General features: G+C 47.2%; 2 protein-coding genes and 1 long non-coding RNA gene across 6 annotated transcripts in view; 1 reads left to right on the top strand and 2 right to left on the bottom strand.

Annotated features, from left to right (window-relative positions):
• The window catches only part of LOC116653619, a 20,214-nt gene extending 16,978 nt beyond the window's left edge, over positions 1-3,236 (bottom strand). The window contains exons 1-2 of the long non-coding RNA XR_004307801.1: positions 3,091-3,236; positions 2,791-2,982 (exon numbers count right to left, since the gene is read on the bottom strand). This is a non-coding gene — a long non-coding RNA (uncharacterized LOC116653619). The remainder of the gene's footprint in view (positions 1-2,790; positions 2,983-3,090) is intronic.
• Positions 3,237-5,141: 1,905 nt separating this feature from the next.
• On the bottom strand, positions 5,142-6,532 carry LOC107315550 (translation initiation factor IF-2). Its single transcript, XM_032445262.1, has 2 exons — positions 6,086-6,532; positions 5,142-5,963 (listed from the first exon to the last, which is right to left on the bottom strand). The coding sequence occupies exons 1-2, from the start codon at positions 6,510-6,512 to the stop codon at positions 5,947-5,949; spliced, it is 444 nt and encodes a 147-aa protein (XP_032301153.1). The 5' UTR covers positions 6,513-6,532; the 3' UTR covers positions 5,142-5,946.
• Positions 6,533-6,684: 152 nt separating this feature from the next.
• GRID1 (glutamate ionotropic receptor delta type subunit 1) overlaps positions 6,685-14,964 on the top strand; it is a 484,592-nt gene continuing 476,312 nt past the window's right edge. For all 4 annotated transcript variants that reach the window (XR_004307682.1, XM_032445260.1, XM_032445261.1 and 1 more), the window contains exons 1-2: positions 6,685-6,791; positions 8,613-8,768. Coding sequence is in view for 3 of the 4 variants with exons in the window: in XM_032445260.1 (XP_032301151.1) it covers positions 6,713-6,791; positions 8,613-8,768 (235 nt within the window). In the remaining variant the exon portion in view is untranslated. The remainder of the gene's footprint in view (positions 6,792-8,612; positions 8,769-14,964) is intronic.

Raw genomic sequence — 14,964 nt, 5'->3', positions numbered from 1 at the left:
CTCTACACCTCCTAGAGAAGTAGGACAGCTGACCAAGGCCAGCAACTAAGGAAAGGAACTTGATGTTCTTGTTCCCCCTTAAACTGAGAACTGAATACAATGTTCATGCAACAGTCCACTCGATTAGTCATGAAATGAAATGGTGACTCTGGTGGGAATGGAGCCCAGGAATTGCCACCCCTTTGCTCCAACTGCAGGATGAAACTGCTTAAAAAAAAACACAAACAAAAAAAACCAATCTGGGGAAACTGAAAATGTATAAAACATTATTCAGTACCATGACAGATTATCACAGTGGTTGGTTTGAATGCACCCTCACCCAGATTTGCAATAAAGAAAAAGTTTACTGCAATAAATCTTGAAGTCAGGCATACAGTGAGAGTCAAATGGATGTTTCTGTTATAAAGTCTTCATTTCATACATTCCTGAATATGTGAGTATGAATTATGAACTCCATGACTGGCAAATATTTCCTGAAGAGAGGATGCAGATCCCTGTGAGAATGTATTGTCCCCTGCTCTGTGTGTGTGGCTTCCATTAATGTTAATAGAGTCACTGAAAAAGCAAATATTTACTTGTTTGTACAAATGGCTGCAAAATAGATGTTGCAATAGCAAGCTGGAAAAAAAAAATACGCTACATGGCACAACACAACATGTCAAAAAAGAGAACCTACTAGCTGGAAGAAGCGGCCCATTGTGAAACAGTCATTATATTTAATATGTTTCAGATTGGACTGTTGAGAAAGATCAGGTTTTCTTTAATGTAAAATTACTTTCCATTTAGAGTACTTCTCACTGTGAGGCTTTTAAAGGACTCTGCACATAGAAACTGCATCAGTATTTAGTGATAGCGAAAGGCTGAGTTAGTGCAATTGAAAGGTCCTTATTTGGCTGAGATGCAGCAAAGGATAGTTTGCTGGCTTGTAGCAAAATCCTTCTGCTTACATGGCTCCTCTGTAGCTTTGACAATGAAGTAGCAGCAAACAGAAGATCAGTTACCATGACTTGACTGGAGGGCACAACTTTTCAAATGTACTTGTTCAGTCTTTTTTATCTGCCACACCATACAGCAGCACCTGCTTTACTGGTTTTGTCACTGTCTGGATGGGTAAAGTGAGGAGCAGCAAGAATATGACTTTTCCAGTGTCCTAGTGAAGTGAACTGCAGGACAACTTCTAGTAATTTCCTTTGGCAGGTGTACCCTCCCCATCATTTGTATCAATCCTAACAAGGGAAGGATATATTCTTAGAGTTAAGCGTTAAGTTTTATAATAGTGAGAGTGTTGGGAAATGTGTTTGTAGTGAAGTATCTATACAACACAGGTGCCATTCCTGACCTGTTATGTGAGAAGGTGTGAGATCAGTCAGTACGTATTTATGGTGGTTATACAGGTAATGAGATCTGGGGTTTTTCTGGTTTTGGTTTTGTACTTGGACTTGAACCCTTTGGGTTTCTATGAAGACAGAAGGACAACTGCTTTAGCAATGTCTCAGTATTCATGAAAGACAGATTGAGACTGGACATCCTGCTCACTGCAGATGTTGCAACACAAAGCAACTTGTAATGATTTGGACCATAGACACAGAATTATTTCTGCTTTCCTGTCTGCCCTAATAGAAGCAGGAATTCCTTGGAGATGATTACTTCTCTTTTGCAGATAAATTTGTAGTATTTCTCTCTCTTAGTTGTGTGCCAAGTTCTGAGATTTATTTTGATGTAGCTACTGTTAAATTATGAATAGCTAATGAACATTTTGTCCTTCAGAAGCTTGCATCTTTATGGAATTGTACTGTTACAGACACACCAGTTGTACTTACTTTGTTTCATGTCTTAAATTTTTTAGGAAAAAGCCCAGCTCAGAAAGCCAACTTATGGAACTTAGACTTTTCTAAGTGTCCAGTGGATATAATGACAAGGGCCTTGCTTAGAAATGGAGAAGATATTTTTCCCATGAGTATGAGTTTTACTCGCATCTCCAATGGTCCTGACAAATAATTCTTTGTCCATCAGAGTTTTAGAGCTGTTTCCAAGGTACCTAGTGGTGGTAGTAAGATGTTGTGAATGAGGAGATTGCTTTTGAGTTTATTCTACTTATTCAGTAGAAATGCCAAGACAGGTTACATTTACCAACTCTGATACAGCCTACCAGAGTCTAAAATAACTGTATCAGGAACATGTGGAACGTTGGGAAAGCCTATGAATGCCTTCATATATTGTAAAGAAAGTGCCTGCTAAGGAGAAACAAGGCATGAAAAGCCACAATTGGAAGAGAGGAGTGGGGAAGTAGATATGAGTCTTATCAAGATACGGCAAGTATTGAATAATAGAATTAAGCAAACATAAGTGTGAATTAAAACAAATATAGGCTGTGTGTACTCTACTGAATTAAATCAGGTAAAAATCTGAGACTAATAGTTCTTTGCCTTCTTTATGGTATGTTAAAAGGCACATGAATTCAAATAGTGTTGACTGTAGCAAAGTTTCATATTGTTAGTAGGTACACAACAAATTAAGCTAGAAGGTCAACTGTCCTGCAGTTGTAGTTTAACCCCAGTAGATAACCAAGTACCGTACAGCTGCTTGCTCACCCCAGAGGATGGGGGGAAGAGAGGGCAAGAGATAGGAAATTTATGAGCTCTGGTAGAGACAGTTCACTAAGGAAGGAGCAACAAGCAGCAGCAATAGAAACAAAGGAGCAACAAGTAAAAAAAAATATCCAAACAAAAAACCCTGAACAAAACAGGAACATCCTAAATAAAACAAGTGATACAAAATGCAGTTGCTCACCACCAGCTGACTCCTCTCGGTCTCACTACTGAGCATGATGCTGTGTGGTATTAGATATTCCTCTGGTCAGTTGGGCTCAGCTGTCCTGGCTGTGTCAACTCCCAATTCCTTGCACACCCCCAAACCACCTTGCTGGCAGTGCAGAATGAGAAGCAAAGTCCTTGACTCTGTGTTAGCACTCCTCTGCAACAGCTGAAACGTCAGTGTGTTATGCACACATTGTCATTGCATATCCAAAAACATAGCACCATATGAACTACTACGAAGGAAATTAACTCTATCCCAACCAAACCAGCATACCTGTGAAGAGCTTTATAATTCAGCAACCTCTTCATGCACAGACACACGAGTCCATTACTCTTGGAAGGTTATCATACCGTGCTGTCAACCATGAAAGTAGGGAGGAAAAAAAGAAAGGCTTCTGTAAGCTAAAGGAAATTTCAGTAAACCATTGAAATCTTGGGCTGTCACTGCAAGAGAATGACAGTCAAATGACCGTAAGCACAAAAATCTAAACACTTAGCAAGCAATCACAGATCGGAGGGCTTTTTTTTAATCATTGTTTCCAAAGAGAAGCAGAACTATTCGATTTCTTCCTTTCAAATGCAGTTAATTTGTTGTGCTAACTACTGGCCTTCTTTTGGATATTGGGGAGGAGACTGAGTATTACGATGTTGTGTTAGTCTTTTCAGTTAGCTTTCTTAGTTATTGAGACCTGCAGACTGATTAGCTGACATATGTGTAACTGATACTGAAAAGGAGCTTCTTTGGGAGGGAATAGTAATCATTGCTATGTGCAGTCACATAGATACATATGTATGTTTTAAGAGCTAGCTTTTAACTTAGCTAAGTACAAACGCTTAGGCCTTATGGATTTGTGCTGCAGACGGGGATGGAGAATCTCTCCCACTCCCATTAAGTGTCCTTTCTTTCCCCTGCTGGAGTTAAAAGGTTCTTGAATAAACTGTGGGGGTTATCTTCAGAGAAGGTTATTTCCCCTGACTGGCCTACACACACCCTGAATCTCTTTTGTTTTCCCCCTCATCAGACAACATCCGTAATTACCCTCTAATGCTTCATACCCCATTTTAAGCACTTAACATTGTTCTTTTACATGGGGAAGTCTTAGTTTAGCTATAGCAGATGGATGGTTAGAAAAAGACAGGAGAAATGTTGACGAGGGTGGGGGTGGGTGAGATTGACAAGGACAAAGGGAAATGGTCTTAAGCTGAAGGAGGGAAGACTTAGGTTGGGTATCAGGGGAAGTTCTTTACTTTGAGAGTGGTGAGGTGCTGGAACAGCTGCCCAGAGAGGCTGTGGGTGTCCCGTCCCTGGAGGTGTTCAAGGCCAGGTTGGATGGGGCCCTGGGCAGCCTGATCTAGTACTAAACATGGAGGAGGCTGGTGGCCCTGCCTGTGTTAGGGGGGGTTGGAGATTTGTGATCCTTGATGTCCCTTCCAACCCAGGCTGCTTTGTGTTCTTGTGAATCTTAAAGGCTCTCCATGTGTTCTAAGTATAGGCAACGATCCAGAAAAAGTCTTAAGGTTCTGGTCTCGCTTAGGGAGCAGCTTTGTTCATCCTGTAGTATATGCTCAGCAAACATCAGGGGTTTTTCCCATGCAGGCATTTCCTGCAGCTGTAGTTCTGGAGTTGTCTTTCAGAATATGCAGCGGGGAGAGACAGAGCTAAGTGCCAAGCTCTGAATAGACAAGTTTCATTCCACGTTTGCTCTAACAACAGAAATGAGCACAGTGATATCTTGTGATAGGTTAGCTTAAAATCACCGCAGTGCTTTGCAAAGGTAATATAGCTGTTAGAGATGTGCATAGAATTGCATCTGTTGCCAAGGAGCTGATCTTTGAATAGTGACTGTTGCTTGAGTTGGGTATTTACTTGGTGTTTTTGGAATGAGAGGCCTTTCTTTTGTGGGTGCTGTAAATCCATTGGTACCTTCTGCAGTAATGTGTAATGAGTGATGGAGTATCCATGATGGTGGAAGCCTGCTCCCAGATGCTGGGAATATAACTGACTGGGATCTGGGTGCTTACATAAATAGCAGGGTTCATAGCTGCTGGGATCCCAAAGCGTGTTTCCAGCACAAATAAATTAAGCCTATTTCCCCAGCCTGATGTGGAAACGCTTCCTCTCCACTTCCCATAAGTCCCCCTTGTGAACTTGTTGCTGACATATATATGACTGCGGTCAATACAGGTGTTTAACTTTTTGAAGAGCCTATGTAAGTCACTAAGTGCATATTGATTGGAAGCAAATGTAGATCAGAATTAATTTTGGCTCGCTAACGTAGTCAAATAAGGAACATTTCTATTGATCTTTGTCCCAGAAGCCAATTATCAGGATTAAGTGTTTTTATTACGTGAAATATGGCAAATGCTATTTAATCATTGTGCATCGATCAGTGTGAAATCGCATCTTTAGGACAGGGACTGTAAGTAAGAGCTGTTAACGAGTGATTTATTTGTCAAGCGTTTCTCGTTTTCATTTGCCCGCCGCTTTTCCGTCCTCCGAGGTGCGCAGTAACCGCCTCCAGCCCGGAGGATGCTGGTGGGTGCGGAGCAACAGGGCTCCCTTCCAGCTCCATCCAGACGCGCGTTCCCTCCCCCTCCTGCCTCTCCATTCACCTTAAACCCTGTCTGTGTTTGCTGCTCCTCCGTTCTAAGCGGTTTTGCCGTGTTGTGCTTTCTCTATTCAATAAACACGCTCCCTCTGGCAAGCGACTAATCCGAAGAATCCGGAGTGTTTAGCGGCGTCCGGCCGAGGCGCTGGCAGTAGAAGCGGGCTGCTGCGTTTGCCCAGCCGCCACATCGCTCCCTCCCGGGCAGGTCCTGCCGAGCAGCACGGCGCTACCGAGGCGGCGACCTCCGGGACTCCGCCGTGCGTCGCGTTATCCGAACGCTGACGTTCTCTGTATGTATCGCCCCGGCCCCGCAGCAACTTGATAGCGTTGGTAACATCCTGCTCGCTGCTCCCTCTTCTTGGCAGCGGTTTTGATTACGGTTCGGGCTCCTGAATGAATTTGTTTTCTCGGGATCCTCGGCGTATTGAGACGCTCGTCACGTTTGGGTGCCTGCAATCACTGATGCGTTTGTTTTAGGGGATGAATTAGTCTTCTGAGTCCGCGCACGTCCAATTTATGAATTAGATTTCATTGAAAGCTAGAACAAACCAAGCCGAGCAGCGGTTTTGCCGCACCACTTTTTATCCCACCTCTTGGCTTCCGGCACGGGGGGGTGGTGGGGGAAATCTCCCCATCCCGTCTCTCACCCCGCGCTCTTACCTGCCGGCATCCCCTCGCCCCCCGCTTTCCTTCGTGCTCCTGAATCCCCAGCCCCTCTCAGCCCGGCAGCCGCACGATACGTAACATCATTCCCGGCGTATCCCTCCGTGCATCTCCGCGGCCGGTTCCCCCCGCTTCGCATCTCCCTCCCGCTCCGTGGCGGAGCTGCCAGCTCCCCCTCCGCGTCTCCCGGTCGCCCACCGCCCGCACCCCGCCGCGCCGTGCCCCGGCGGCACCGAGCGCCGAGGCTCCGCAGTGACGTGGCGCGGGGGGCGGGCGGCGGCGGCGGCGGCGGGGGGGGCCGCTCCGCAGTTCGCGGTCTGCCGGCGCCCCGGCACACACCGAGCGCTGGAGGCTCCGTCGCGCCGCCTGCCAAGCCGGGATCTACCGTCGCGCTGTTTCGGCCCCTTCTTTCTTCTCTCCGCATCGTCCGCTTCCCCCCGATCTCGGAGGGGAACCTCTGCGTTCCGTGCCGATTTGGGATTATTTTGCTACGGGGGGTGTCGAGGCATCCCGCCCTCCCGCGCCGCCTGCTCCACCTGCCCTTGCGCCTTTCTTCTTCTTTCCCCCCCCCCCCCCTTGCCTCTCCACCGAGCCCGGGCTGATGTGCTGCGCGAGAGGCTGGAAATGGAAGTGTTGATGCTCTGGCTTTTCCCCTGGATATTTCAGTGCGTTTCGGTGCGGGCGGACTCCATCATCCACATCGGTAAGAGAGGGAACGCGGGGGGTTGGTCGGATGGGGGGGGGGAGCTTGAGGGGGAACGCGGTAGATAAATAAATTAAGGGATCTTCTCGTTCGACCGCTGTCATCTTTCAGGCAGCGAATGAGCCCAACTCCGCGGAGAGACGGGGGAGAGGGGTGCAGGGAAACGCATCCGGATCCCCCGGATCGCAAAGTTGGGGGCGAAGGGCGAGCTGTGTGGCCGGGCTGCGGGGCGGGGGCCCCCTGGCGCCCCTACGCGGTCTCCCGCGGGGCCGGGAACCGAGCTCGGAGCTGCTCGCGTGGGGAACGCTTCCTTCCTGCCCGCCGCCTAAAACAAACAGCCGCCTCCGGAACCCGGGCACAGAGAGGCATCATCTGAACGTGCTCGGAGGGAAAACTTTCGGGGTGATAATCCCTCGGTCTTCGTCCCCTGCCATAGCAGGTGGCAGACGAGCCGGAATGCGAGGGGGGAACTTGGCTGGGAAAGGGTTAGAGAGGCGAGGTTTGCGGCGGCTCCGCGCGTGTGCGTGTGGCTGTGCGCGCAACTGTTGTGGTTTGAGTAAGATCTCATTAAAACCCCTGGGCAGCGAGGAGGCTGGATCGGCGGGGGGAGGAAGAGGGGCATGAATGAGAAGCAAAGGAAAGGCTGATGTGAACTTTTGTGGCTTCTGGGAGCGAGCACGGCAATGTCCGCGGGAAGCCTGGCGAGCGCAAGCGAGGCTCTGCAGTCACCTCTTGGCTGGTGTCGGAAGGTACCAGCAGGAAAGAAATGAGGATGCTTAGAGGCGGAGAGGATCACTTGTGGAAGATGGTAGGGGAGGAGACGGGAGTATGGCCAGAGAATGAAAGAGCCGTCCTTCCCACCAGCCCCTTTGAGAGTAGTGGTGGTGGGAATAAAAGGAGAAAAAGAAATAAGAAGGAAAGAAAGAAAACCAGGAGGGGGCCGGGCAGGAGCAATCCTGGCTGGGAGAGCTCCGCCGGCCCGGGGAAGGGAAGGGCAGAGTGGGGCCATGCGGGGCGATGGGCAGCGGCTCCGGGCCGCCGCGGGAGGCTCCGCTCGGCGCCGCGCGCCTCCGGAGCCCGGGGACGCAGCCAAGGCAGACAGCATTGCGGAGTCATTAAGGAGACAGGGTCAGCCCTGACCGCAGCTGTAGGGGGGGGGGGGCAGAATGAGGTAGCCCCGCTTCGCCGCTTCCTGGCCCCGCGTCTTCATTGGGGGCGCGGCATCACCGCCGCTTCTCCCCGCCGAAACTTCATCCCGAGCAGCATTTCTCGATCTCTGGAGAACGCTCCGGCGAGCAGCAGGAGAGCGCCGTGAGCGGAGCAATGCGGTGCGGGGGCAGCGCACGGAGCTCTCATGAGGCCCCGGCACGCACCGGGAGAACCGGCAGCGCTTTACCGGGCCCGAGGAGAGCTTTGGCTGCCAGCACGACAGATCCCATCGCTCCTACAGCAGGGCACTAAGAGTAGTGTGTGCACACATGCTCGGCACAGGGCATCTTATGTAACGCACGGCGCCAGATGTTTTCATGTTAAGTGCATAAGCAGGATAGTGAAATGGAAGCGTTCAGGTGACTGGTATGTGTGGGTGTGTGCCCCCAGTCCGGAGCGCTGCCCCAAGGGCCGCAAACGTTGTGCCGTGAGCACAGGTTGGCCCCATTCCCACGTCCACTCCCATCCCGTCTCCGAGGCAGTGGTCGCTCTCCCCTGGCCTGCAGTGCAGCGGGATGCTCTGCTGGCATTGCGAGCCTGGCAGGGGCTGGGTACGGCCAGGGGAGCTCCGGGCACAGCTCTCACCGCCCTCTACCTCCTTGTTCCCCACAGGTGCCATTTTTGAGGGCAATGCTGCCAAGGACGATGAGGTGTTCAAGCAGGCGGTGTCGGATCTGAACCTCAATGACGACATCCTCCAGAGCGAGAAAATCACTTACTCCATCAAGCTCATAGAGGCCAACAACCCCTTCCATGCGGTGCAGGAAGGTGAGCCCCGGGGCAGCACGGCGCCGGCGGGCGGGGAGAAGGGTCCGTCCTGTTAGTGGGGAGGGAGTCGCGGTCCTGCTGCTCGCTTGGAAACTTTTCTTCGGTCGGGGGTTGGCGCTGTCTTACAAGGAAAGGGAAGGGACGGCGCGGTGAGCGGCTGCGGCGCCGTGCCATGCCGTGCCATGCCGTGCCGTGCACCGCCGCGTAGGGGCAGCCCGGCCTGGGCGGGGGGCATCCTCGGCAGAGCCGGCGGGGCCGGGGGTTCCGTGTCACTCCTGAATCTGCAAGCAGCCCTGCTCTCCGTTGCTTCGGCCCGCACTGGAATCCACGTGTGGGCAGGGCAGAAGAACGGGCTCCGCCCGGTGGGGCTCAGCCGGAGCAGAGGGGCCGGAGCGGGTGGGAGGATGGGAGACCGGTGGGGCAAAAGGCAGCGCCTGGCCCGTAGCATCGCTCCCCGCAGCCACTCGGGGAGAGCAAAGGTGCTTCTTGAGAGGGGAGCGAGCCCTTGCCTGGCAGCCGGGCAGGCAGTTGGTCAGATAGCCGGGCACCGGCTGGAGCCTTCCAGAGTTCACAAGGTCTGACAAGCAGCAACGTAGGTAATTCATTGCAATTACGTTTTTGTTTTTCTTTTTCCTTTTCCAAAGGGAAACGTTTAAATTAATCAACTTGCCTTTACAAATAAGACTTGAAAAATATATTGTTTCAGATTTAATGAAGCCAAGGTTAATTATGGCCTGTATTATTTCAGAAGCTGTGTTTTCCAGTAGTAATTATTCTAGAAACAGAGAGCTATTTATATACCCAAACTAGAATATTAAAAAAAATGATTCATCACCAGCCTTGCCCTTAGTTCTGCAGAGCACAGTGTGAATCTTTCTCTGTAGGAACATTTGCATTAATCCATATGTATTTTCATGTAAGTTGTGTACATGCAAATGATGGCTATAAAATTACACCAAACGTTAGTTTTCATGAACTCTAAACTGTTTCTTCTGCTGTCTTTTCTCCCCAGTGTGGGCGCTGGTTAATATGCGCACTCAGGAGAAACAGCAAAGTCTACCTTTCCAAGGGACCTATCTGTCCCATTAATGGGATTCCTCCTACTGCTCTGAAAGCTTAGTGAGAAGGCAGGGAAATAAAAATGGTTGTGAAAAAGAAGGGGATTTTAACACAAAACTCCTTGCACGTGATCAGACACCAGAGTGTTCATTTATTGGCACAGATTAACCCTCAGCAATTGGATCTTATTAACTTGTGCAAAAGCTCAGTGTCCTGTATTGGAGCTTGTTCAAATCAGTGTAAGCTGCAGTGTTTGGCTGGTTGAACAATTGCTTGCGACAGTGTCTCAGAGTAAAACTTCCTGCAGCTGTTCTGATCGCCTTGTTTCGGACTGATGTTCTTGTGGGTGGATTGCTTAGTTGTGTTGAGGGCAGGCAGCGCGATCAACTGCAGGATTCTAATTGATCTCCTAAGGTTTTCTGTTGTTGGTGCTATTGCTCTATTTGTTAATCTTGGAAATCACTGTTGAAAATCCACGCTGAAGCCACAGAAGCGACTCTGGCCAGATTTTTAGTCTATTCGATACAGAAAATTTGTACTGCGTGAACATCTGTAAAGAAAGATGTTCCTTCCTTCCAGGATGCTCATTCAGGGATCGTGCATCCATTGCATTCAGAATGGCTCTTTGATGGTCTGATCTCAGGCTGGAGAATTAAGGAAGTGATCCAAAGAGATATTGTCCTCTGTCTCTAGCTCATTAAGGCAGACCATGGTATTCTTCTGGGAGGACTATGAAGTGGTCCTGAAGCCTTTACTCAATTTTATGTCTTCTGTTGTTGGTTCAGGTCAGGTCTTTTATTGTTATTATTTATCTAAGATTTTATTTTCTACATTTGAAATGATTACACAGCACGCTGACAAAGTGATACGTGGTGCACCCAAGTTGCTGGGCTGTTTTTACTGTGCAGCGTTGCTGTGCTGAGTGTTTCTTGGTGTCACTGTGACTATTCAGAATCTCACCACGTCTCACTGTACGGATGCCCTGCTCATTTTGGTAGAGTATTGCAGATAGTCCTCAAAATAACCCGGAGCAAATCCTCTGCCCAGACTGCTTGCAGAATGTCGCTGCTGCTACATAAAACGCCCTGACATTCACATTATTCTTCTGGAGTCTTTCTAAACAGTGCCATGGAAATCAATGTTGCAAGCATTAGTTTCATAGCGATGGAACTTCTTACAGTAAAAACCAATCTGGAATAAAAACAAACCACCGTGATACTACTGCCAGGACACTGCATACAATCAATCAAATCACTAATATTGTTTTTATTGGAATAGTCTTACATGAATTTTTCTGAAACGACACAGTGAATTATTTTTTAAGGTCTTTTAAAAAAGTGCTGCAAGCTGGGACCTACATTTCAATGATACCTTGATGGTAAGATGATGAAAAATCATCTCTCTGTGTTATGGGATCTGTTACATGGGAGGAAGCCATTAGTTACTGATGGGGATGGTTATTGATGTATTTGACCTGGTGGCTGTTGTCAGGTGGAGAACTTCCTCACAGGTAGGAAGCATGGAAAAGCAGAAGCTCCTGGGCTTTCTCAGTAGATGCAAAGAAAAGCAGAGCAGAAAGGAACGTGTCTTTCCTGAATGGAGTGGTTTTTGGTGCTGAAAGGTGCGGAGAAGCGTTACAGGATTTTGAACATAGGGGCTGCAGGGACTTTGCTTTACAGAGAGGAGGGATCTGTTCTGGTAAGTTGAGGTGACTACAAGAAGTAAATAAAGTCATAGTCCTTTTTCTTCAGAGACTTGGTGGGCATTCATGCTAATGGTTATGTAAGGTGCCAGAGAGTAGAAAGTGACAAGAAGTGTAATTGTGTTCCATCTGCCTTTTATTTTGCCATAAATTGCAGAAACAAAATTCTGTTGTGCTATTTTGGCTCCATCAAGCTCACGTTTTATAACAAAGAGCAGCAAGCGTGTACGTGGAAGGAATTCCAGTGACAAGGGATGTAGCAGTAAAGAACAAAGAGACCCTGGTGTATGCATGAAATAGGACTTTGTCCGTTTGTGCTTGTGAGCAGGCATTGCACTTCGTAGCATATTGCTTTGGTGCATGTGGCAGTTACTGAAGGGATAAATTGTTTTTTCACTGGCTGTCATGGGAGAAAATATACGTGGGCAGTCATTGTTCTTATCATATGATTTTAAGGAAATGGACTGAAATCACTAATGTGGTGTTAAATTATATGTTAGCTTCCAAAGGAGGGCATGCACTCAGTTTCTGTTAAGTGATGGAGAAGGGGAGTAGTGAGCAGTTGTTTGTGTGCGGTGTGTACTTAACCTAGTAACACAGTGGTGGTTTTGTGATTTAAACGTTCAAATAAGTGCAAGGATATGAGAAACATTGTAAAGCTCTCAGTTCAAATTGGGATTTCTGAGCCTGCCATTGGTGTTGAAAAGTGATTCTTCACGTGACATATGGGTGGTGAACAAGTTTCCAGCCAGGCTTGAAAGCATGCGTTTAGACTAAATAACAAACAAGGTTAACGTGTAAGTTTTTAACGTGTCACTTTTGGAGGGGGAATAGTCAGCAGTAGGTCAGAACTGGGGCATAGGAAAAGCTAATATTTACCTTTCTTTGCACTCTTTGGAGAAGAGATCCCAGGGAGATTGCTATTCAGAAACTGTGAAAGTTTAAAGCCCTGTTTCTCAGTGAATGATGCTTACGCATCCATCGAGCTTTCCTGGAGCTGAAACTTGCTGTTCTCTCTGCATAGCAATTTCACATGAATTGTTTCTAATTTGAGCAGCCTTGTATGGATGCTTGTTGATGTTAAAATGCTGTCAGCTCTGGAAATGAGAACAAATTTGGAAAATCAAACCGTGATCTGAGATCAAGAATGGCGTTCCATAAATGGGTTTATTGTCAGTCCCATGGATGCTGCTGTGGTTTTAGAGTGGCTCAGAGTTGTAGATTATTTTATATGTCCGTTTCGTACAATGTTGGGTGAAGCTGATCTCTTATCATAGTGTATAGAACTTGGGGATGTACTTGGTGCAGTTCCTCAGCTGTCTTGGCTCAGCATGTATATTTCAAGTTACTACCATGGTTGCATTCTAACTGTTCTATTTGTTGAGAAGGTGTAAGCTGATGGGATAAGCAGTATGGGGATAAATCGGATGAACTATGGAACTGGAGAAAGGGGCTTATCAGCTCCATTGTTATTCTTGCCTTTATTTGACTGACTAAGATCCCAAATGAAGCTATACTTCTCATGTGCATGTTGCCCAGTAGCAAGGAAATGTGGAGGAGCAGACTAATGGTTTATTGAATCATAAGCATGTATCGTGGGATTTTTGCTCATAGCTTATTTTGCAGGCCTGGCACTTTGTCAGCTTAGTGCAGGTGTCTCTTATTTGAAACCCACAGGTGGGTCAGAATCTATCTTGATTTTAATAGGCTTCAGACTTCTGTTAAAGGGCGGTTCTCCACTGGGAGAGTTTAAACTGGAGTGGCTATTAAATACAGAAGAAAAGACCTAATAGAAGCTGTGAGAAGAAAACCATCAGTGATGGTGGTAACACTCCATTCACCTCCTGGTAAGGCAGATTCTGGACCATTTAAAGCTGTCAGATAAGTGTCTGTGTAAGTGCAGGGCCAGGCATTTTGTTTTGCTGAGCTATAGTTTCACATGCTCCAGAAGTAAAGGTTTTAAGAGTCAGGATATTTTAATACTAGAAGAAAAGAGTAGAGAGAAAGCAAAGTATAACAAACATAAACCAAAAATCTGGTAAAAATTAGTGAAGTATTAGATGTAAAAATAACGTGATTTGTTTTTATTTTGTGTTTGGTCTTAAAATCGTGCTTTACTGATTCAACTGCATTGAACTGAAGTGTTTCCATCTACCTAGAAATAGTTTGGTAGATTTTTAATTTGTTTTTCTCCATATGCTGTCTATTGAATTTTCCCTAATGGTTTCTCTTGAGTCCATCACTGCCATATAATGTGAACTTCATCTTCTGTTCTTCCACAGTGTGCTAGGGTACAGATTTCACAGTATTTCTTACAGGATATGATGTCTTCCTTGGAAGTTCTTGACAGAGCTATGAGCTCTCCAGAAAGAACATATTGTTATGTATAGATTTGCTAGTTTTAATCTGAGCTTTCAACACTTACTGAAAACCAGCCAGAAAGAGTGAACGTAGCGCATCTCTCGCATGGTCAGGGAGGCTTTGCTGTGTAACTACGCGTTTTTTCTACTAGTCTGCCGCAGTTAAAAGCTGTTGCTCAGTAGGGTGAATGTGCTTAACAGTTTTACCTCCTTGTGCCCTTCGAGACCAAACCAAGACTTGTTAAGGACTGCCACAGTGAGGACATCTGTGATGCTGTCATACCATTGTGCCTTTGATTTTATGAGCTGTAGTTGCATGGCTCAGTTTATTATTAACCAGTGTTTCACAGAGCTAAAATCCCAACAAATTTAAATGCTTATCTCTACCAGTTCTCATGTTTTTGTGATGCTGGAAGGAGGAACCTGGTATCTTCAGTAGGAAGGAGAGAAGCCAGCAGCCCATACAGGAGTTAGTTTAGTGCTGAGACTGAAGGCAGACTGCAGGCTGTGGGAGAATATCCAAATACATGTTTGTTTTGCTGTTTCTTTCCACTTGCAGTGCTTTACTCATAGCCACACTTACTCAGGTTCTGAGGTGCAGAATGTTTGTACATGCAGAAGGAGCTGCTGTTGTTTAAAAGCATCCCTGCTATTGCTTTTTTGTTTTTCCCTAGGTGTACATAGGTTAATTCCACTGCGGTTATATTATTATCTGCTTTTGGAGAGGTTCCCATCATTCTGGGCTGGATCTGAGCAGCCCAGGGAGTGAGCTCCAGGAAGTGTTGTATGTAGGAGTGCAGTAGGCAGCCAGGGCTCAGGGAATGAAGGAGAGCTCCTTGCTCAGCAACCCGAGGTAGAAGAGGCCTGTTGTGCAGACCATGGCAGTGTGGATGAAACCTGCTTTAGAGCACAGGAACCTGCCCCAGCTCCGCGATGAGGGGTGCTGTGCTCAGCCTTTCACAGCAGGTGTCATAGACTCTGCTTGCCATGAGATGACAGGAAATTCCCAAGTGGCTTCCTGCTTTCAGTGAGAAGATTTTCATTTTGTTCGAACAAGTTTTTCTTTTTACTAATT

This window comes from Coturnix japonica, chromosome 6, assembly GCF_001577835.2.
Source record: "Coturnix japonica isolate 7356 chromosome 6, Coturnix japonica 2.1, whole genome shotgun sequence".
Taxonomy (NCBI): Eukaryota; Metazoa; Chordata; class Aves; order Galliformes; family Phasianidae; genus Coturnix; species Coturnix japonica.
The sequence above is the reverse complement of the archived record's forward strand: the minus strand, read 5'-3'. Positions and strand labels throughout refer to the sequence as shown.